This window comes from Parus major, chromosome 8, assembly GCF_001522545.3.
Source record: "Parus major isolate Abel chromosome 8, Parus_major1.1, whole genome shotgun sequence".
In the NCBI taxonomy this organism is placed as follows: domain Eukaryota; kingdom Metazoa; phylum Chordata; class Aves; order Passeriformes; family Paridae; genus Parus; species Parus major.
In genome coordinates this window covers 12,451,143-12,472,645 of record NC_031777.1, presented here as the reverse complement: position 1 = coordinate 12,472,645, position 21,503 = coordinate 12,451,143, and the positions used below count along the sequence as shown (strand labels likewise).

Genomic DNA, 21,503 nt, shown 5'->3' with positions numbered 1-21,503 from the left:
TCTTGTCCACACACTATATATAGCACTTAAACTCTGGCTGACATCATGTTTTTTTCAGCAGCGCAGCCTATCAGGATGGAGCCGGCCGCCCGGAGCTGGGCGCCGGCCCTCAGGCAGCGGGGCGGGAACGCTGAGGGAACTCGGCGGAGCGGCGCTCCAGTGACGGCAAGGAACGGCGGAGCCCAGAGGCATCGGCCGGGATACTCTCGGCAACCTTTAAAGCCGCCTAGCCCTCAGTAGAGTGCCCGCTAAACCGCACAGAGCTCCGGACTCAGGTGCCCGGGCCCCGCAGGGACACCTCTCGGCGCAGCAGCCGAGCGTAAAGGCGCAGGTGGTGGCTGTAGAGGCTGAGGTAGGACACAGGTACCACCACGCCACGCTGTCTGCAGGGCCTAGGCTTGCGGAGATCAGCCCGCTCGCTGGCCGCAATAGCGCGGGGCAAGGGGGAGCCCCTGAAATACCCTCTGGGAGAAGCCTGGGGTAACCCTGAGGGAACTCTGGGGTAACTCTGGGGTACCCCTAAGGTATCCTCGCCCTTCAAGGCGCGCTTTGCGGGGCGGCCACCGGAGGTGCGGGACCGGGAGCTAGGGGGCGGGCTCGGCTTGGCAGGGCGGGGCCGAGAGCGGAAGAACGGGGCCGGGCAGGGCCGGGCAGGGCGGGGCCGGGAACGGAGGAGCGAGATCGACGGGGCGGGACCAAGGCCGGAGGGACGAGGCCGGGTGGGGCCTAGAGCGGAGGGGCGGGACCTGACGGGGAGAGAACGAGAGCGGAGGGGCGGGGTAGCCCCGGCCTTGCCACCCCGCAGCGCCTCCTGGGCGGGTCCTGGGCTCTCGCGGGAGCTGCGCCGGCGCCGCCCGTCTCCGAGCGCGGCCGCCGCGGAACCAATAAACTTTGTTTAAAAAGATAAAAGGCAAGAAAAGGGCTGGAAAGGCGCGGTGTCGCGGCGGCTGCGGGCAAGTGCGTCACTGACCGCCGAACCAGCCCGGAGCGGCCGCTGCGGGCAGCTCCAGCCCCGGCTCCGCTCGGCCTCGGCAGCCGTCGCCCTCCGCGGGGAGCGGCGCCTCCGCCGCTCTGCGGGCCCGCTCGTGAGTATGGTGGAACGGCTGCGGTGGGCAGCGCTTCCCGATGAGGGCGGCAGGGCGGCCGTGAGGGGCCTGGCGGGGCACTCAGGCAGCGCTGGGGCGGGCGCGAAGAATGACAGGTGTCAGGCTTCCCCTCCCCGGGGGCACCCCTGTAGCTCTGGCTGCGGGCCGGGCCACGCTGTGGGACGGGAGCTGCTCCGGGGTGCTGCCGTGAGGGGTTCCAGCTGGGGCAGGACTGAGTGCTGCCTGACAGCTCGTCCCGTACTCGCCTCCCCTCCCCACCGCCCTGCCCTGCAGTGCTGTGTCTCCGCGCTGCCCCGGGACCGGGGAACATGTAAGCGGGGCCGGCGGCGTGAGGCGCTCCTGAGCGGCCGCGTCCCGCCGGGGGTCTCCGCTGACCCGCCGGGTTTTGTCTGTGTTCCCTCACGGCAGGGCTCGCCTCTCCCTCCCAGCACTGAGAGTCCCGGCGCGGCGGGAGCGCCGAACGGGCGGCTGCAGCCATGCCGGGCGGTAAGGAGACGCGGCTGCTGCACCTCGGCGAGATGGAGAAGCTGGACAAGACCCTCTTCAGGCTGGAGCAGGGTAGGTCGGGGTGCTGGGGCCGGGTGAGAAGGAAATGGCCGGGACCTCGTCATCGTCTTTGGATGGCAGCAGAAAGAGAGCTCAACCTGAAGTGGTGGGATATTGGGGATGTGTGGGGGGTGTTGGCGGTTTGGGTTTGGTTGTGGGTTCATTTGTTTTGTTTTGATTTGTTTCTACTGCAGAACTCTGTGGGCTCTGCACACAGTTTAATCTGACTCGTTAAACTCCTAAGAAATGAAGAGCAGATTGGCCAAGAGCTGTCAGTCTTCATGGGACTGAAGCGCAAGGCATTTTTTAGACAGGCCATGTCCTTCTCCTTTTATAGCCTGTTCTTCAGTGACCTGAAAAAGCCCTCATAAGTCAAGGTCTCCAGTGTTTATCTTCTTATGCAGCACCCCATGTTTTAATATTGTAATTTTGAAATCTGTCTGTAATACAAGCATTTTGCAAAGTCTGCAGGTTTGAGGTAGTGTTAAGAATATAAGCTCTTTAGCAATTCCTAAATCTTGTTATCAGATTTGTTATGTTATCAGAGCTATGTATCCTGCTGCATACTTCTAAGAACTTGATGTTATTTCTCCCTGCAAGTGTCTATTTGTAAAGTCTATTTGTAAAAAAAACTCCAAACCCAAAATTGGTCCACTATTATGTTGGTCAGCAAATTTAGACTATAAGAGTTCTTGTCTTTAAAAAACATTTTTAACGGTGCAGCAATTTTTATAAGAGTTTTTGTGGATTTTGTTACTGTGTGTTACTAATCTGGGAATGTAAAGGACCAAGATTTTGGTTCTTGAAAATAAAAATTCTCTTCAACTATATTGATTCCAAAATCTTCTGACCAGCCTAATGTAGGGAAATGTCAGTAGTGAAGAAGTGCAAAGTTGATCCTAACTTCCGTTTTTAACTTATCCATCCAGTTGTGTAAATTTTCTTGAAAGGAGGGACGCAGAAGTGCATGGCTGTCAAATACTCAAAGTGCTTCTGGCTGGTAGCAGTCTCTGAGAGGGCATAGCTAATTTTGAGCACAGCATTCCTGATGTCAGTGTAACTCTTAGAGGAAATAAGATATCAATGGCATATATCCCTGTGCTCTAATTTTAGTAATCCCTGTAACAAAATGTCAGGCCAGTGCTGAAGAGAGTGTACTTAACCTTCCAGAAGTGGTTTTATACATATATATTGCATCCAAATGAGTTTCATTTTACCTGACAGACATTCAGATCTGAAAACAGCTGCTTTGCCTGGTTGGTTTTGGTGCAGTGGTGATTTTGTTAATAAGAGAAACACAAAGCTGGATAACACTTATATTTAAATGTATTCAGACATTGAATTCTGGTATTAGAGTCTCCATGAGTCTACTTAATAAACTCTAAGCTTATTAAGCTTAAACTTTTGGCTTTTTGACTTAAGATATTGGGACTTGGTGTCCAGAATTCTTTACACTTTGATTCATTATCTGTGTACTTATAATTTTGTCCTTTTTTTTTTTTTTTTGTGAGGTTTCTTTTATTCCTAATTTTGTAGACTGCTAGGGCTGTTAGGTGATTTATTGCACTTATCTGCATGAGTGGCATGTACTGTGTAAAAGCTGTCATCTGTTTCATTCACTTGAAAGAGCCCTGTAATTAGTGACTTGTGATAGTGACCCTCATACCTGCAAGTGGAAACCTTTCTTAAAACCTCCTGACTAAACAGAACTTTTTATGTCTAGCTCAGTAGACTGCATATGCTTTTAGGTTCTAATTTTTTCTCATTATTACAGGTATATTAAGCTTACCTCTTTCTACGAGTGTGTGACCTGCAGCACATATACAGGACTCCCTTTGAGTTGTTGAGATATGTGAAAGTTAAACAATTCATATATTGTAGATCACACACAAGTATATATAATATTTCAGTTAAGCATAAGGAGTTTAACTGTTTAGTGAACTCTCAATGAATAATGAAGATATTTGAAATATTTTCTGGTTTTAAATGTGTTCTAATTTTTTTTTCAGATGTTTTCATGGGTCAGCTTACTATATAGACTTGGTAAACTTAAAGACTACATAATTCAAAATCTGCATAAAATTGTATGTTCTCAGATGATCATGGTGTTTTGCTGTATTTTTTTTAAAACTTTCTATATAGCAGAGAGAAACAAATTGAAAGGAAGTCAAATAGTGCCATGTAAATAAAGGAAAAAGGATATATGTAAAGTATGCGAAGAACAATGTTGGACAGGAAGGGAGAGATGCAGTTTTTAGTGCCGCAGTAAAAGAAAGGATTAAACCTGTTAGAGAATGTCCAAAGATCAGCAGTGAAGGTGGTGAAGTGCCTTGAGGAAAAGCTGTGTGAGGAGTGGCCTAGGTCACTTGGTCTTCTCAGCCTGGAGGAGAGGAGACAGGGGTGACCTCATTGCAGTCTGCAGTTTCCTTGTGAGGGGCAGACACCAGTCTCTTCTCTGTGGTGACCAGTGACAGGACCGAAGGGAACAGCATGGAGCTGTGCCAGAGGAGGTTTAAGTTGTGTATTAGGAAAATCAGCCAGAGGGTGGTTGGGCCCTGGGACAGGCTCACCAGGGAAGTGGTCACAGCACCAGCCTGCCAGAGTGCAACAGCGTGTGATTCCTGAGGAGTTCTGTGCAGGGTTAGGAGTTGAACTTGAGTGGTCCTTGTGAGTGCCTTCAAGCTCAGGATGCTCTATGATTCTGTGCTGTAGAAAGATATAATTCTCCCGTAATTCTTTGCAGATATGATCATGTTATTAACATAATAGCAAATTAGGAATTGTAGTAAGAGACTAGAAATACCTAATCCTCCTGATCAAGTGATTTTATCTTTTCTCTTTTTATTTTTTTATTGAGGTTTTGAGCTACAATTCCGATTGGGCCCAACTCTTCAGGGCAAGCCCGTTACTGTGTACACAAATTACCCAGCTTCTGGAGAAGTGTTTGATCGCCACAAGTTTAGGACACTACTGTGGCACAATCCCACAGGAAAGGAAGATGACTCTGACAAATACTGCAAGTTGGATCTCCAAATTTCTGGGTCATACCAGTACTATTTTAGTCTTGGGTAAGTGACATTTGTATACCTGCAGCCAAATGCATTTTTCTCCCTTGGTCTACATCTTAACCTGAACCACCCCACCCCCCCACCCCTTTTTTACCATACATTTTTCAAATTGTAACCATGGGACCAATTAGAACCACCAATGAAAGACAGTGCCTGGTGGTTATATAGTGCTTTCTGCTGCAGAGATATTCTGGAGAGTATACAGAACCGAGTTGATCAACTTTCTTTGAAAGTTGGAGAAGCAATCTGTTTTTACAAGTTTTCAAATTCATCAGCATTCTGAGTATCTCAATGATTATTTTGTACTTTCTTCATTGACTTTGAGGGCTGTTTTCTATCTAGCACAGTGGTTCTGGAATTCCTTCCTAAGATCCTTTACTTCCTCTTTTGTTTTAGTGGGACAAATGCAGAGGAGAATGCCACTATCTGTGATAATTGTAGTCTGGTATTTTGTGTTTCTGGGACATGGGTGGTTAAATTCTTCCAGACATTTAGCTTGGGTACATTCCTGAGGATGGGGCTCAAAATGTAGATCTACGTGTAATAGATGGGTTTTCTGTGTTTTTGTCCATATGCCAACAGGAGGAACAAGTACTCCATCTCAGAAAATAACAAAGGTATCTTACTTTCCAGAGTTTTAAGCTCTGTGTCCCATTTTCATTCTTTTAGTAGAGAGATGGTGCCTAAGAGATCAACATTTCAGTGTTTACTATTCTCTTCATGTGTCATGCAGTCCTGTTCCCCCTCTCCCTCCAGCTACTGTGTTTCTGAAAACCTATGCTGTTTGAATTGTCTCTCTGAAACCAACGGGTACAGTGGGTGTTCATTATACCGATGAAAATTATTTTTTCCTAGAAATGAAAAAAGTGGTGGAGGTTACATAGTTGTGGATCCCATTTTGCATGTTGGAGCTGATAATCATGTACTGCCTTTGGATTGTGTTACGCTCCAGACGTACCTTGCTAAGTGTCTGGGACCATTTCATGAATGGGAAGATAGGCTTAAAGTGGCAAAAGAAACAGGTAATGCACATAACAGCTAATACACATATTCGAAGTTTTTGTTTTATGATCTGAACCCAAAGTTATGGAAGAGCTTCAGTATAAACAATTCATAGATTCTTTGTCAATGATATATTTTCTACTACATTCAATTTTGTTAACGTATTAAGTCAGTGAATTGGTTAAAGTATTGGCAGAGGTGCAAAAATTGAGCACTTTCCTAATACGGGAAACCACTTATTGTATTATTTTCATTTCAGATTGACTTGGAAGTTTGTATTACTGACAGGGTGTTTTTTAAAGCTTATGTTCCATAGAATTTCAAGGGGAAGATCCAGATTCATTTACATTGGCACTATCTCTGTTTACATAAGTGCAGTTTACTGTGCTTCTTTCAATTAACTTTGACTGACTTCTTTTTTTCTCATTAAATAAATGGATTTCTGTTACATAGGTTACAACATGATTCATTTTACGCCACTACAGAAGCTTGGACTATCTAGATCATGTTATTCATTGGCTGACCAGTTAGAAGTAAATCCCGAATTTTCAAACCATAATAAAAAGTGCACTTGGAGCGATATAGGAGCACTTGTGGAGAAATTGAAAAATGAATGGAATATGCTTTGCATCACAGATGTAGTCTACAATCATACTGGTATGATTTCCATGTGTTAATAACCAGATTGGTCCTATAATTATATTTAATTATTTACCTTAATTTCTCCCTCTTGAACCCATTTTTTGTGGCTGTTTTAAACAATGTCGTTGTCTCTGTCTTTGAGTCTCTCAAATCCAGGACAACTCCTTGCAGTTATAACTGATACATCTCTGTAACAGGTATAAAAGAATTTAATATTGCTACTGAAAGAGTGAGAAGAGCTCTTCTTAAAAAGAATTAATAATTTGTGTATCTGAATTTATACAGTATGCCTATCTTCATGATCTGTGGTATGCAGTTCCCATATGTTTGAACAGAGTCTATATTATGAATTGTTTGATGAGCATAAATTTACTACTTTCTTGTTAAGCAGGGTGTTATGCTTGCAGCTGCTTAGAAGTAACTGCTCTAATTTGGGTCTAACATGCAGACTAGAAACAGAGGGGCAAGAAGGTAGGAATAAGTAATGGGGAAAATGTTACAGCTCAGTCTGTGGGGAAAGAAGGAATAGACCTTTGTGTTTGGGGCAGGCTTTTTTTAAGCATAGATATGTTAATACATCAAAGGTGTTACTTTTCTTAATTGTGTGAGGGACAGTGGATTTTCTTCTATGTGATTTGATGAAATTGTATTTTCATCAAATATGATGTATGAATGTGATTTGATTAAATTGTACATACGATACTTAACAATCTGTAATTTTATTACTGGATAATAAGTTTTCCGTGTTTATACTGTAGTTGCTACTGCATACTGTAATCCTGAAGATCATAATTACCCTTCTCATAGCAGAGACTACAACATGGGGTTATGTAGATTGATGTCTTTTGAGGCTCAAAAATGCCTGAACATAAATAATTTGTAAATTTCAAGTTTTATTTGCTGTAGCTCTTTGGTGTTGACTGCTGCCACACATTCCTGTCCAGTCTGTCTGCAACACAGTGCTTTCCCTGTCTGTTTGTTGAAAAGCTACTAATTATAGTTGTTGGCTCTGTGTTTGAGGGAATCAGGCTTTTAAACATCCTCCCAGTTCTGAATAAAAAATTTCTTACACTTTTCAACTGGAAGTCCAGTTTCTCTTACAGATGCTTGAGATCCTCTCATTTTTAGCAATATGTATTTGCATGCTACTAAAGAGAATGCTTTTTGATGGACAGAAAGATCTAACTATAATAATTACACACCAGAATACATTTGAGAAGCAAAATGTCATGTTATTTGGCTACATTTGTAGAAGGACTTTTTCAGGGTACATTTAGAGTTGTAATCTTCATTGGGATGGATGACTCAACATTTGTACTATGGTAAAAAGATGTTCAGAGGTGCCTTCTAAGAGGATGGAAATATTCAGATGACTGTGGTTCTTAGATCATTAAGCAAGGTATCCTTGATGGTTTTATTGCCTGTCATGACTCCTTACCTTACAGTGGTTCTATCTGTTGATAGTTTCTGCTTTTTAGTGGAGACCCTTGTATAAAAATGGCAGTGCTTCCCCTGAGGCAGGCAGCATCACCTGCAGGATGAGGTGTTAAGCTGAGATGTTTGGTGTTCACTCTCTGGTGAAGCCCACACCGTGGGCACAGCAGGGAACAGTGGGAATCAGCTCTGGATCTCTGTGAGGCTCTAATGAAAGGCAGTGTCTGTGGCCCAACTTGAAAAGTGAAGTCATGCAATGATGTGAAATCTCTCTGAGCCTTTGGCATCTTCACAGGAGTATCACAGATAAACTTGCAAACCTTCTCTTGTAACTGGGTATATTCAAATAAGAAATATGTTCACATTTACTTTTCACCAGGAGACAAAAAAGCACAGTTGGAGTTGTTTTCTTTTCTGAGTTTTCCATGGCTGTAATAAATTGTATAAAGTAGTAAAAATAAAGTGAAGTAAATTATGTATTCCTTTTTTTTCACAAGAGGCTACCATTGTACAACTGCAATACAGCACTTGAGTAAATCTTACTTTCAAGCACTTAGTCATATCAAATACCACCTTTTCCCAAGAAATCTTGGGAAAAATAAATCTTGGGTCATGAGCATCACAACTAAATATTAGGTTTGTGTTTAATTTATGTAAAAATGAGTTAATCACTCAAGAAAATAATTTCAGATTTTTCTAAGAAGAATGTAATGAGTTTAAGAAAGTTTTCTGTAGTTCCTCATCTTGGTATTTCCTTGTTCCTGTACTTTATTCTATATACACGTTCTTTACTATACTTATTTTTTCCTTAGCTGTAGCAAATGTAATCACCAGTGATGTTTTGGATAATTTTTATTCTGCAGAGTTAGATTTCTCTTGGTATTACATTGTGAATCACTGGAGCTTACCTTCTGATCAGGAAACATCCTTCTGTTTTGTACCAGAATTAATGAAAAGCCTGTTGATTTTTTATTTTTTTTTAATACTAACCCCTTAGGTTTAAATTGTGTTGTCTTTTTAGAATTAATTGTATTTACTTATGAAATTCCTTTATAGTAAATTACAGTTCTTGTTAGAAGAACAGAACAAGCTGGTTTTGCTTTTTGGAAAAGAGTTTTTTTCAGAAATCATAAAGGATAAAGAAGAAAAGAGCAGGAGGGAATAATCTCTTTGGCTTGGAATGGCATTTAACAGCCTAAGCTTAATATTGCTTTACATAAATTTAAAATACGGTGGATTTGGGGTAGGTTGTATTTAAATCATAAGGATTTTAATTTGCACAAACAGTTTGACCTTATAATGATGAGATTTTGCCATATCTTGAGATATAATGCAAAAGATGCTCAGAAGAGCTGTTCACACTATAGACTGAGGTAGTACATTTTTTTCCCCTTTGACATTTTTGTTTTAACTTCTTTTGAACTAAGCAAATTTGGGATTTTAAGTGTTATTTGTTCTGCTATAATTCTGGACACATTAATGATTCTTGATGTTTTCAATATAATAATTTATTATATATTTTCCCATGTGTGAAGTACTACTTCTGGTTTTTTTAGCTTTACTGAAAACCTGTTGTTCTTAGACATTCTGTGAGGGTTTCGTTTTAGTTTTATAGTTTAGTTTTTCAGTTCAAAATATTCATTCAGAAGAATATATGAAATTTATTCTCAATTAAACAGTGTTGCGAAAGAGTTGCCCAAATAGGAAGAAATTAATTCTTGGATTTTTCTTCACTGTCATACCTCCAAAATCAAAATTCTGTGCCATGTATAATATTTAGCTGTACTCCGCATGCATGTTGTCTATATAAGAATACTACATTTGTGTTCTAGTGAAGGTTCCTTACCTTCTCTGAGTTAATTTTTAATGTTGAGCATGTCTTCTGGTGCTTGTTGATGCTGCAGGGGAAGCTTGGCAAATAGACACAGAGTGTAGTGTTTGGCCCAAATGAGTGTTCCATTTGCATGCACCAGACAGTGCACTCATCTTGCTGTGTAAGACTCAGTGATGTTGCTTCCTCCATCTCATTCTCTTTCTGTGGACACAAGTGTCACAGCTAATCCTTTCTTAAGTGCCCATTTAACTATATTTTGCATCAATTATTTTTTGGGTTTGTGCACTCTTCCTTTTTGTGTAGCATCTTGACAGGATGAATATTAAAAAATAAACAAGTTTATATTATAAGTCTGGGATGTATGTTTGGCTCAACACTCAAAGAATATTGGTATCTTACGTTCAGTATTTAATGTATTTCTTGCAAAAAAAAATTAGATCTTTTAAGTGTTTTAGAATTAGTGATACTATTGCATATTTTTATGTAACTAACAGAAAGTTTTTCTACAGTCTCTGCAGCTGACCAAAAATGTCAATCAGTAATAACATTTCTGCACAAGATAAGATTTTTCTGTTGAAATGTGAATGAACTGTATGTGCTATAGTACCTCAGCTTCTTGGTGTTAAGATGTTTGCAAAATACAGTGAAGAGTTCAGCTGATGTATTTACATTTTTGTTTGGGTTTCTTCCCCCTCCCTTTCTTCATTAAGCTACTAACAGTGAATGGCTCAGGATGCATCCAGAATGTGGCTATAACCTTGTAAATTCTCCTCACCTGAAGCCAGCTTGGATCCTGGACAGAGCTCTGTGGCATTTGACTGGTATGGTGGCCGATGGAAAGTGTATTGCCAAAGGGGTCCCTCCCTTGATTGAAAATGATCAGCACTTGAATGTAAGTGAATGTGGACTAAGTATAAGTTAATGAGCTGCATAAATAGCTGAATAAACCTTTAATATTTCTAGGGTTGTGGAAATATACAAAAAATGGTGTATACCTTGCAGATATATTCAGTGAAATAAGCTCTTGCTCCCCTTTTCTTAAATGTTTCTTAATTATATTGACAAACAACTGTAGTAATTAGTGCAATTTTTATTTTTACAGTGTTTACGTAAAATAATTTATGAAGATATTTATCCAAAAATTAAACTATGGGAATTTTTCCAAGTGGATGTTAACAAAGCTGTGCAGCAATTTAAAACCCTTCTAACTCAAGGTAAGGGAAGATTTTGCTGCTGGGGTATATGAGTTGTATACTTCTATTTCAAGGGGCATAGGTAAATTTAACAGTTAGACAGAAAAACAGATAATGCTATTTTTTGCGATGTGAGACATCTGCTGTGCTGATTTAAGCATACAAGAATGCTTTGAGGAAAATCTTTAAAGACTTTGTACCCTTTCAATGCCTTCATCCACCCACATCTTGGCTATGCTAGAATTATAGAAGTTGTATGTCTGTTAACTGTAATTCCTGTTTTTACTTTCAGTACTAATTTCTATTTTGCTCTCAGGCAAAATGGGCAATAAATCTGATCCAAATCAACATCTTCAAATACTGCAGGACCCTGATTATAGACGACTTGGCTGTACTGTAGATATGAACATAGCACTGGCAACATTCATACCACACAGGTACCATGTTACTGATTACAAGTTAAAATCTAAGTGAAGCTAAATTTATACAGCAAAAAAAACACATTCTTTTCAGACATGAGGAAAAATTAATTTTTGATTCCTTTTTAGTAGTTTATCCTGCATATTTTGAAAATATTTTTTCTAATTGTTCTCTGGTTTTAATGTCCTCCTCATAAGCAATGGACCAGCTGCAATAGAGGAATGTTGTAACTGGTTTCGCAAGAGGCTTGAGGAACTAAATGCTGAGCAATACAGACAAACTAGTCACCATCAAGAACAGGTATTGAAATTACTGTTTTAATGCTGAATTGTTTAAAATTGCAAATAAATGCAGATATTTCAGTAATGTATAATTCAATTACTTCCAGGCTGTGAATTGCCTTGTGGGGACTGTGGTTTATGAACGAATCGCTTGTAATGGTCCTAAGCTGGGACCTATCAGTAGAAAACATCCCTTGGTTACCAGGTATATATGTGTTTTCTTGTTTGTTTGGAAACTATTACAATCTATCCAGGGAAAGCAAGTTCAAAGTTCTATAAAAGTATACTTTTATATGTAGAAATAGATGTTTTCTTTCACATGGACAAATGCCACTTAGCAAATTGACAGGGTTTTTTAAGCAACAGCAGTAACTATTTCATAAGCAAATGTGATCAGAAAGCATGAGACAATACTTAGAGCACATCAAAACCTTACATAGTGCAAATTGCTATTGTAGGTGGAAGAGGAGTGGAACTAGAAAAGTTTACACCTTTCACATTTTATGTACTTGATGCCACTCATATCTAAAGAGCTATGGCTTTAATCTTACATTACCAGCTGACACCAAGATAGTGTCAGCATCTGTTCTTGCTCCTTCAAAGCTTCCTTCAAAATAGAAAACTCCATTTATGCAAGTTGCTCTTTTTTATCTGTTATGTACAATCCAGTTTGTAGCAGATACTTTAATTTCAAAGACAATGAATTACAATTTAGGTTCCGTATGTGTTTGGTGCTCATCTCTTTGTTTTCTCTTTTAATTGTCTGTCTATTCCGTAGGTATTTTACATATCCATTCAAAGAGCTCACTGTAGAGGAAGAAGAAACTATGATACATCAGCCAGATAAAGCTTGTTATTTCATGGCTCATAATGGCTGGGTTATGGGAGATGATCCTCTTAGAAACTTTGCAGAACCGGGTTTGTAAAAGAAATTTGAATTCTTACAAACCATTTGATATTCTAGCCAAAGCAAAAAGGATTGTATTTAATCTGTCTTTTTTTCCAGATGTATTCTTATGAAGCTGAAGAATAGCAGATACTAAGCTTATAGCAGTTTAATTTTCCATTCACCATACAGATGAACTGTAAGAACTGGTATTTGAGGTACAGTTTTACAAGATTTGAGAGGGAAATTACCAGCTTTTTGCCACTGAAATGGGGATGTCCTGCCTCCCCACTTTTGTCATTGTCTTTGTTGCTTACTTTGTACTTTGTTCCAACACCAGTGCTTGTTGGCATTTCCATGAGACAATGACAGTGTGGCAGAAAAACTAATGCAATGAAAAGGTGAATAGTATTTTACTGCATTAGTGAGCAAAAACTGGATCCTTGAAAAGTCCACTGAGTGGCAGTCAGGCAGTCAAGAGATGACCCAGTTAATCCAAATTAAGTATGCAGATTACTTGTGAAGGTAAAATAGGGCATGAAATCACCATGCACTAAAATACTGCATTCTAAGTCCTTTGGGGACAGTGTTGATATCCAATAAAAGCAAAAAAAGCTTGTGTTCAGAGTAGCCATTCACTTGGTAAAGTAAATGAAACAAAGGCCAGTTTAATTGTAGTTAAAAACAGTCTGAAAGTTTGAGTCTGCTTTACAGGTTAATGTGATGATACTCCAGAGTGATCTACAGTTAGCATTTAATTTATGCAAATTAATCTACACCCCTTTCACTAAATTTTTTTTACTTTTATTCTCCTTCTCAAGGATTGAGATAATGTGTTTCAAGAGTGTTTTTGCTCAGTTGCCTTCAGATTATTGCCCTTTCCTCTAGGCAGACTTTTGTATGCTTTATTCCTCTCAGTCACTGGCTTTAGTTAGCATGCTAAATTTCCATGACTGAGGTTTCTCTCGTAATCAGCTGAAGGTTTTTGAGTGCTTTATATTTGTGTTATGCCTTTGTTTTATGCCACACATTATTTTAGCTGAGAGCAAAGTGTAAAACTGTGGTACAGAAAGGCACAATAAAGGAATTCCAAAACAAATGCAGCCAGTTCTCTAAATTATCCTTTGAAAAAATCACAGCATACATCCAAAGAAGCACAGTTTTTTCTCTCCATCTGGCTGTGCTGCTATTAGTGAAGAAGAGGGTTGACGGTGCTTACATGAATGTTTTGGGAATTTGTGGTAATTTACAGTTCATGTTTTTTACTTCCTGGCTTTAGAAATCCATCATAGTCTGCTGTTAAAAGAGGAGAAAATTGTAAATTCTTGCTGTGACAGATTATGATAACACAGTGAGATTCTTTCTTGAATTTGGCCAGTGTGAAAAACAAAACTACTAATTTTGTTAATTTGTTTGATGCTTTTTTCTTTTTCTGAAGTTCAGTTTTTATACTACTTTGAAGAATTAAAACAAGTTTTATTTCAATCTGAAGAATTGTTTCAGTATCACTATAGAAGCTAAATATTCCCATGGAAGAGTGTGAAGCTGTACATCAGTGTAGTGTATATAGATTTTTGAGTTGATACAAACAGTAAAAGTTCTAACAAAAAGCATTATAGTGTTTTTCTGCTCTCCAGTAGTAGAAAATAAAATGCCACATTTTCATTTTGGTGCACATTCTATACTATATGTGTATATATAGTAAAGTGAATTTATTTCCTTTGCAGGCTCAAATGTGTACTTGAGAAGAGAGCTCATTTGTTGGGGAGACAGTGTGAAACTGCGTTATGGTAATAAACCTGAAGACTGCCCATACCTCTGGGCACATATGAAAAAATATACTGAAATCACTGCAAAATATTTCCATGGTGTTCGTCTGGACAACTGTCACTCAACGCCTATTCATGTAGCTGAGGTACGCAAAATTAAGCATGTTTATTATAAAGCAGCTTCCTGTCTGTGGAATAGATCCTACAGATTTCACAGCAACAGTGCAGGAGTTATGTGGCAGAGTTTAGGTGGGAATGAATCCTCCTCATAGCATAAAAGCAAGTTTTCTTGTCTGGTGATGTTCAGAGATGGTTTCAGCTATGTTAAACAGCAGAGTGGTGTAGCTATTTTATCTTTTACTTCTCTGCTTTAGCTGAAATACTGTGGATGTGGATGGGTCTGGCTGACTTTCCTCTCACTGAGCTGTGGACCTAGTGCAATGACTGCCAGTCTCCAGTATGTCAGTTTGAGCTGGAGTCATTGCCAAGACTTGACTGGAAGTGACTTGACTGGAAGTCTGACTGGTCTATTTTTTTGCCACCTATGTCTTGCTATTGCTAAATTAAACAGGAAGTGGTTCACTTCATAGTATTTAAAAACTTGTAATGAACTCCTGCAAAAAGTTTAGTCTGGCAAGTGTATTGCTAAGACTAGTGCTTCTTGTTTTCCACATAGCTGACTAGATCCAGAAGTTGTACTTGCTTAGTAAATTAACTTCAAATAGATTCGGAGTAGTACAGCTTGTAAGCATGTAGTCTTAACTTTGTTACAGAGCTTACCTAAATCTATGAGGAGCTCTCTAAAACAAGTTGATTTGCTCACAGAAATTGTAAGTAGTTTTTAAATGCAGCCGTTTCAAAAATTCTGCCATTCTTTTGTTTAGTGTTACTATTTTTGGAATGGTAACTGCAAAGGCTTAAACTGAAGTGCTGCTCAGGTTTCTTAGATCAAGAGGTATCTCTTTTACCCAACCTTTGCTCTTGAATTTTGAGCTAAGATTTTGTTTTGAAACAAGATAGCTTAAAGTCTGCAGAAAATTTCCTAGAATTGCTCAATCCATAGGTAATATCTGTAAAATATAACCATGGTTTTCTGAAACTTCCATGTTATCAATATTTTTAATGTGCTGTGTATATGAATTAATCATTTCTGTTCTGTTAACATTCATGTTAATGTTTGTGTATACATAGCTGACAATGGATGTCTTGCATTAAAAATGTATTATGATCTATAGGAGATGCTAGCAACAGCCAGATCAGTCAGACCTAATCTTTATGTGATAGCTGAACTCTTCACGGGCAGTGAGTACATTGACAATGTTTTTGTCAACCGCCTGGGAATTACCAGCCTGATTAGAGGTACAATAAGCAGATGAAAATTATGTAGGATTTTCGTGTATGGTTTGGAGTTTTAAATGTGAAACTAACATTGGTATGCTTTTTTATTTTTCTTACATATTCATGTTCTTTGCTTACGCGATTACCTTTTCTTCTTTGTGTTCCATTTAACTTCTCCTGTGTTGTATGCTAATTCTTGGTTTTGCTTATGTTATGTTACGTGTGTCCTCTTCTATGTAACAACTTGTTTTGTTTCTTAATTTTGGCTTTCTGTTTATCTTTGCTGCATGGCATTTTCCTATTGTCCAATCCCTGCCTAGCTTTGAAACTTGTCCTTTTTTGTATCTACCTTTCCCCTTTCTGTGGCTTTTTTGGCTGTGCTTTTTGCAGTACATGCTGGACACAGCTAGAAAATTGCGAGCCGATTTGTATGTAGTGGCTGAACTGTTCACAGGAAATGAGGAGCTGGACAATATCTTTGTGAATAGGCTGGGCATTACCTCCTTAATAAGAGGTAGGCTTGCTGCGTGTGTGGTCTCTTTCCAACGAGAGATTATAGATGACATGCTTTTTCCAAGAAAAAGTTTTCTACTGGATTATGCACTTTAAATTTCATACTCCATATAATCAGAAGTACAGGTTCTGTATTGTGACTTTTTTGATACTTGGCAAAAAATACAGTACTAGCCATAAAATAAGAGCAGACCTCCTTTGCTAGTTTACAGAAGGTTAAATATTTCCGCTCTTGGTGTAGTGAAGGAAAAAGGAGTTGTAGCACAGTTCTGCTATGTAAGTCCTGCATCATGTCTGATTTTTGTTGCATGAGTTTTTTAAAGCCTGTGAGAAATGGTTTGATCTCTGCTTTTTGATCTTTTTTTCCATTAGCTTTCTCTTTCTTAATATATTGTAGTAAATGGATTATTCCAAGGCTGTGTTTCTGCACTGGAGAATATAGCTGTATGTGTTTGATTTTTTTATGATTGAACACACCAAAATAACAACTTCTAAATGCCACATTTAACATCTTTGTGTGCTGTCCTGTGTGGTAGTTATTGTTATGCAAATACTTAGGTATTCTGTTCTTTAGAGGCCATGACTGCTTACAATAGCCATGAAGAGGGGAGGTTGGTCTATCGGTTTGGAGGTGAGCCTGTGGGATCTTTTGTTCAGCCACGTTTGAGGCCTTTGATGCCAGCTATTGCTCATGCACTGTTCATGGATATTACACATGATAATGAATGTCCAATTCAGGTGAGCACCTAATAAAAAAAAATAAAAGATTACCTTTAATGTTTTCTGAAGTAATGCTTCTGAACTGTGGGAGGTATTGATGCAATCTGAATATCCTGAACAATATTTAGAACAAATGCAATTCAGTTTAAGCTTTCATGCACAGAAAAAAAATTTGTAAAAATAGCCTCTGACATTCAAGATTTTGTCTTTTAAGGGGAGAAGTATATGAAGTTAGTAATTAAGCTGGTTTGAGTCTTTCTTCCAGCTGCTGTAGATGGTTCTGTTTCTGCTTGTTGACCTGTTCTCCTGAGCTTGTTTACAGGCAAGAATGAGAGAGTGGTGGGCAGGGAGTGCTTCTTTTGATAATTATTTTGAAGTGGCATTTCATAGTTCATACATAGAAATTTTCTCCAATAATTGTATTGTAATTGAGGAGATGATGACCATGGGATTAGCACTTCCTTTGTTAAATTGAGTGTATCTTCTATATGCTGAATTGGGAGGATTGCATTTTCTTGGTTTCACTATTTATTACCTATGTATCTTTTTATGCAGCACCGATCTGCATATGATGCTCTTCCTAGTGCCATGATTGTTTCCATGGCATGCTGTGCTACAGGAAGTACTAAAGGCTATGATGAGCTAGTACCACACCAGGTATGTGTTTCCAGTTCAACTCCGAAGCTACCGTTAAAAATACCTGTCTTTCTCATCCTAGAACACATATTTGAATGTTGTTTTTTTTGAAATTCCAGGCAGTTTGCTGTCTGGCATTACTTCAGATTGTCCAGTTTCATATGAAATTTGAATTTATTATACAGTTCAGACCTCAAGGTGTGGTAGTTTTTATTTCCTAGAGTAGTTCATATTTGCTTAAATTTGATTTTTTACAGATCTCTGTAGTATCTGAAGAGAGGTTTTATGCAAAATGGAATCCAGCAGCACATCTGACCTCTGGTGAAGTTAATTTCCAAACAGGAATTCTAGCAGGAAGGCTGGCCATAAACAGACTGCATCAGGAGCTGGGTGCCAAAGGCTTTAATCAGGCAAGAAGTGAGGGTAACAGTGCAGTTTCTTCATATGTGTGCTCTGAGTGAGCACAGTTGCCATGTTATGTCTTTTCTAGGTGTATGTAGATCAAGTTGATGAAGATATAGTTGCAGTGACAAGACACTGCCCTAACACACACCAGTCTGTTGTCGCTGTGTGTCGAACTGCCTTCAGGGATCCTAAGACTTGTTTCTACAGTAAAGAAGTGCCTGAAATGTGTATCCCAGGTAACAGACTTCTTTCCAAGAGCTGTTGTCATGTACAAAAATTTAAAATTATTCACGCTTTTTAACTTCAAGTGTATGCACACAAAATCCATATGAGAGCTTTTAGTATATAATGCCCCTATTATATGTATGAACATGTATGTCCCAAAAGTGGTTAAAGAACCAGTAACAGACTTGCAGTGCTTAGGGTTTTCAGAAACATTCCTGTTGAGTGTAGTCCTGCTGCAAGCTCCCCTTGAGGGTTTGGGGGGGGGGGGTGTGTTATGGTCTTCTTTTGTGAGCTAATAATAGTTAATAGTGAGAGCTTATTTGTACAGAGTTGGGGGGATTACTGTTTATTCTGTTGTACTGAGGAGAGAGGCTAAAATTTTATGCTATTTGTTGATTCCATTTCTGTTCAGCTTTGAAATATATATAGCTATTTTGTGGCTTGAAAATACATCTTGATAAGAACTCTATTGAATAAGTTAAAGACAATATGTATGCAGTACATACATAATTAATTATGCAGAGTATTTGCTGTACTTAAAAGAAACAAAGTATAATGACTTCCGTGCATTACTTGGAAATGTTTCTAAAGAGAAGCTTTCCAAACTGGCTTTTTAAATATACTCAGTTCTTTGAGTGCATTTGTGGGCTTGTTTTAAAATCAGTTGCATTATATTTTAAGATATTTACAAGACCTGTATACCCTATGTCTGTAAATTATTTAAAGGGTAGAGAAAATTAAAATTTGCATATTAATAATAAATTGTTACCCTTTGAAGATAAACCATCTGTAGCTGCAGTTTGGAAGGCAATCTAGCACAGTCTCCTAAAAGGTAATAGGGAAACTAAGAAGGCTGATGACCAGTAAAAGACAGGTTGTTATTCTCTCATCTGGTTTTATGATTAATTTATTAAAAAATAATGAAAATTGCCATTTTAAATACAGTACAGCATATGAGTGTGTAATTAATATTTATAGATATTTAAAATTCTTGACATATGTTTCTGTTCCTCTGCTGTACAACAGAGACTTGTACATTGAATATTCAGCTTTTAAATGTTAGCTTCTGTTTCATTATTTTGAAAGAATCACTTTTTTTCATTTCAAATATCCTAAGAGCTGCAACATGGTTTAACTTTTTCTAGGAAAAATAGATGAAGTAGTACTTGAGGCAAGGACAATTGAGAGAAGTGCTAGTCCTTACAAAAAAGATCTGCATTTTATAAATGGATTGCCTAATTTTACAGTGGAACTCAGAGAGCATATCCAGGTAACACCTATGTTCTGATGTAATAATTTTAAATTTTTTATATTTTATATTAGAAAAAGCAACAGTGAATTTCAGTTGCAAATGTGTTTTCTTTTTTAAGATAAAAGACAGTAAAATCATAAAGCAAGCTGGAACTGCTATAAAAGGGCCAAATGAATTTGTTCAAGAAATAGAATTTGAAAGATTAACACCAGGAAGTGTAATAGTATTCAGGTACGTTATAATAATTGCCATATGGCTGTGTAAGTTTGAAAAGAAATAGGAGACTGGAGAATAGTTCTTCTAAGTGCTTTATTTCTATAAGATATACATTCTTATTTACAGAGTTAGTCTGGACCCAAAGGCACAAGAGGCTGTGGGGATACTCCGCAATCATTTGATCCAGTTCAGCTCTCATTTTAAATCCGGAAGTCTTCCTGATGATCACTCAGCACCAATATTAAAAACACCATTTTCTTCGTAAGTATTCTTTAAGTTTCTGACATAGAAACAAGAGAGCTACTAGGGGAGCAAAGGATATTATGTACATCTACTAAGGGTTGTTGAATTTTGGTGGTGGTGATAGAGATGGGTTTGAATTGTCAGAGTGCAATGAAAACTCTGAGAGATCTTCACATATGTATAATACTAAATGGGGTTAATACTGAAAAACTTCTCAGTTTCTGTAATTGCTGCCTAAAGTATACTTTCCAACATGGTCTGCTTTTCAGTGTTGGGATGTGATTGTTTGGGTATGATTTTGTATTTAATACAAATCTAAATAATAATGTTTCTAAATTATCACTGAAACATCCGAGAACATCTTAGAACACCCAAAAAATCAGGCTCCTAATTTCCAAGATGACGTATTGAGAGAACTGTATATATTTTAGTGATTTAATGTAAGTCTGAAATGAGAATTGTTTGTGAAATCCTTTCCCCGTTTCCCTACTGATGTTATTTTGGGTTTTATTATTTTTTTTTTCTCCCCCGTTTTTTCAGAATTGCATCTAAACTAACTTTGGCTGAACTAAATCAAGTGCTATATAGATGTGAGGCAGAAGAACAGGAAGATGGTGGAGGCTGTTACAACATACCAAACTGGTCCCCCCTAAAGTATGCAGGCCTCCAAGGTAATAGTTTCAGCATTATTTTTTCTGTTAAGTAAAAAAAGTATATGAGAGCTGCTTGATCTAGATCACGTCATAATGCTATTGTATTGCTGCTGCCGTTGTTTGGTAAAAAAGGTAATTTTTTTTTCTACTTGGCTGTGCTACTAATTGATGTTGTACCCAGGAAATCTTATACTAGAACAAAACCCCTCTTTCTCAGTGCTTTGAAACTTAACACTGCAGCCCAGGATGTGTTTTAACACCAGTGCCTGGACTTATAGAGTAGAAGGAAAACAAGTATACTCCCAGTGAAAAGTTGCATTAATCTAACCTGAGGTGTTACTAGATTACTGAGGAGTGCAAGTCATTTATCACACATAAATTCCAGCATGCTGGTTATTTGCAATGATTTTCATAAGTCTCTAGGATCTATGCAGAGGAAACTGGAATTGGGTTGTAGTTTAACTTGTTATGCAGGTGAAGAGGAGCAATCTAGTTAAAACATCTGTTGCTGTGTACCTTTTCCTTCTGAACTGTAATTGCTGTTTGTGATAATGGTGTGTCTTTTAATACAGAGTTGGGTTTATATCTTCAGGGTTAATGTCAGTGATGGCAGACATTAGACCAAAGAATGATTTGGGTCATCCATTTTGTGATAATTTAAGATCTGGAGACTGGATGATTGATTATGTCAGTAATCGTCTGATTTCGCGTGCTGGAGCCTGTGCAGAAGTGAGTAAAAATACTTATTTGGTAACTTTGGGGTTTTAAATGGCTAGTTTGTTTCATTTTCAATTACTGATATATTTTGTTTAATTCAGACTATCTATAACATTTCCTGCCTAGGCAATTTTTTCTAGTAGGTTAAACTCATTAATATTTCTTCCCTCCCCTCAAACCTATTAAAGAATAGATTGCAAAAGGGGAATGAAAAATATGAAGGGCATGGAGATACTGTTAGCTCTTGGGTGAAGGCTTGCAGGGGTCCCTCCCTGTTTTACTTCTCCTCAAATAAAAAATTAAATTACTGATACTTTTTTTCCTTAGGTTTGGGAGTGGTTTTTTTGGGATAGTTTCTTTTTTAAGTACTTTCAAGATGGTGCTTAAATACTAATGCACACATG

At 38.6% G+C, this 21,503-nt stretch overlaps 1 protein-coding gene across 5 annotated transcripts in view; it reads left to right on the top strand.

Moving 5' to 3' along the window:
- Positions 1–177: 177 nt before the first annotated feature.
- Positions 178–21,503, top strand: part of AGL (amylo-alpha-1, 6-glucosidase, 4-alpha-glucanotransferase) — a 36,395-nt gene continuing 15,069 nt past the window's right edge. The window contains exons 1-22 of one of the 5 annotated variants that reach the window (XM_015636052.3): positions 178–352; positions 1,515–1,664; positions 4,510–4,720; positions 5,576–5,742; positions 6,176–6,379; positions 10,343–10,524; positions 10,735–10,846; positions 11,142–11,262; positions 11,443–11,545; positions 11,634–11,731; positions 12,305–12,444; positions 14,140–14,327; positions 15,910–16,033; positions 16,607–16,770; positions 17,308–17,409; positions 17,646–17,798; positions 17,879–18,029; positions 19,164–19,288; positions 19,389–19,501; positions 19,613–19,747; positions 20,270–20,400; positions 20,975–21,111. In XM_015636052.3, coding sequence (XP_015491538.1) covers positions 1,583–1,664; positions 4,510–4,720; positions 5,576–5,742; positions 6,176–6,379; positions 10,343–10,524; positions 10,735–10,846; positions 11,142–11,262; positions 11,443–11,545; positions 11,634–11,731; positions 12,305–12,444; positions 14,140–14,327; positions 15,910–16,033; positions 16,607–16,770; positions 17,308–17,409; positions 17,646–17,798; positions 17,879–18,029; positions 19,164–19,288; positions 19,389–19,501; positions 19,613–19,747; positions 20,270–20,400; positions 20,975–21,111 — 2,943 coding nt within the window. In that variant the 5' untranslated portion in view covers positions 178–352; positions 1,515–1,582. Of the gene's footprint in view, positions 353–860; positions 1,086–1,514; positions 1,665–4,509; positions 4,721–5,575; positions 5,743–6,175; positions 6,380–10,342; positions 10,525–10,734; positions 10,847–11,141; positions 11,263–11,442; positions 11,546–11,633; positions 11,732–12,304; positions 12,445–14,139; positions 14,328–15,416; positions 15,541–15,909; positions 16,034–16,606; positions 16,771–17,307; positions 17,410–17,645; positions 17,799–17,878; positions 18,030–19,163; positions 19,289–19,388; positions 19,502–19,612; positions 19,748–20,269; positions 20,401–20,974; positions 21,112–21,503 lie in introns of those variants that run through there. The other 4 variants (XM_015636051.3, XM_015636054.3, XM_033516355.1 and 1 more) reach the window with 4 other exon arrangements.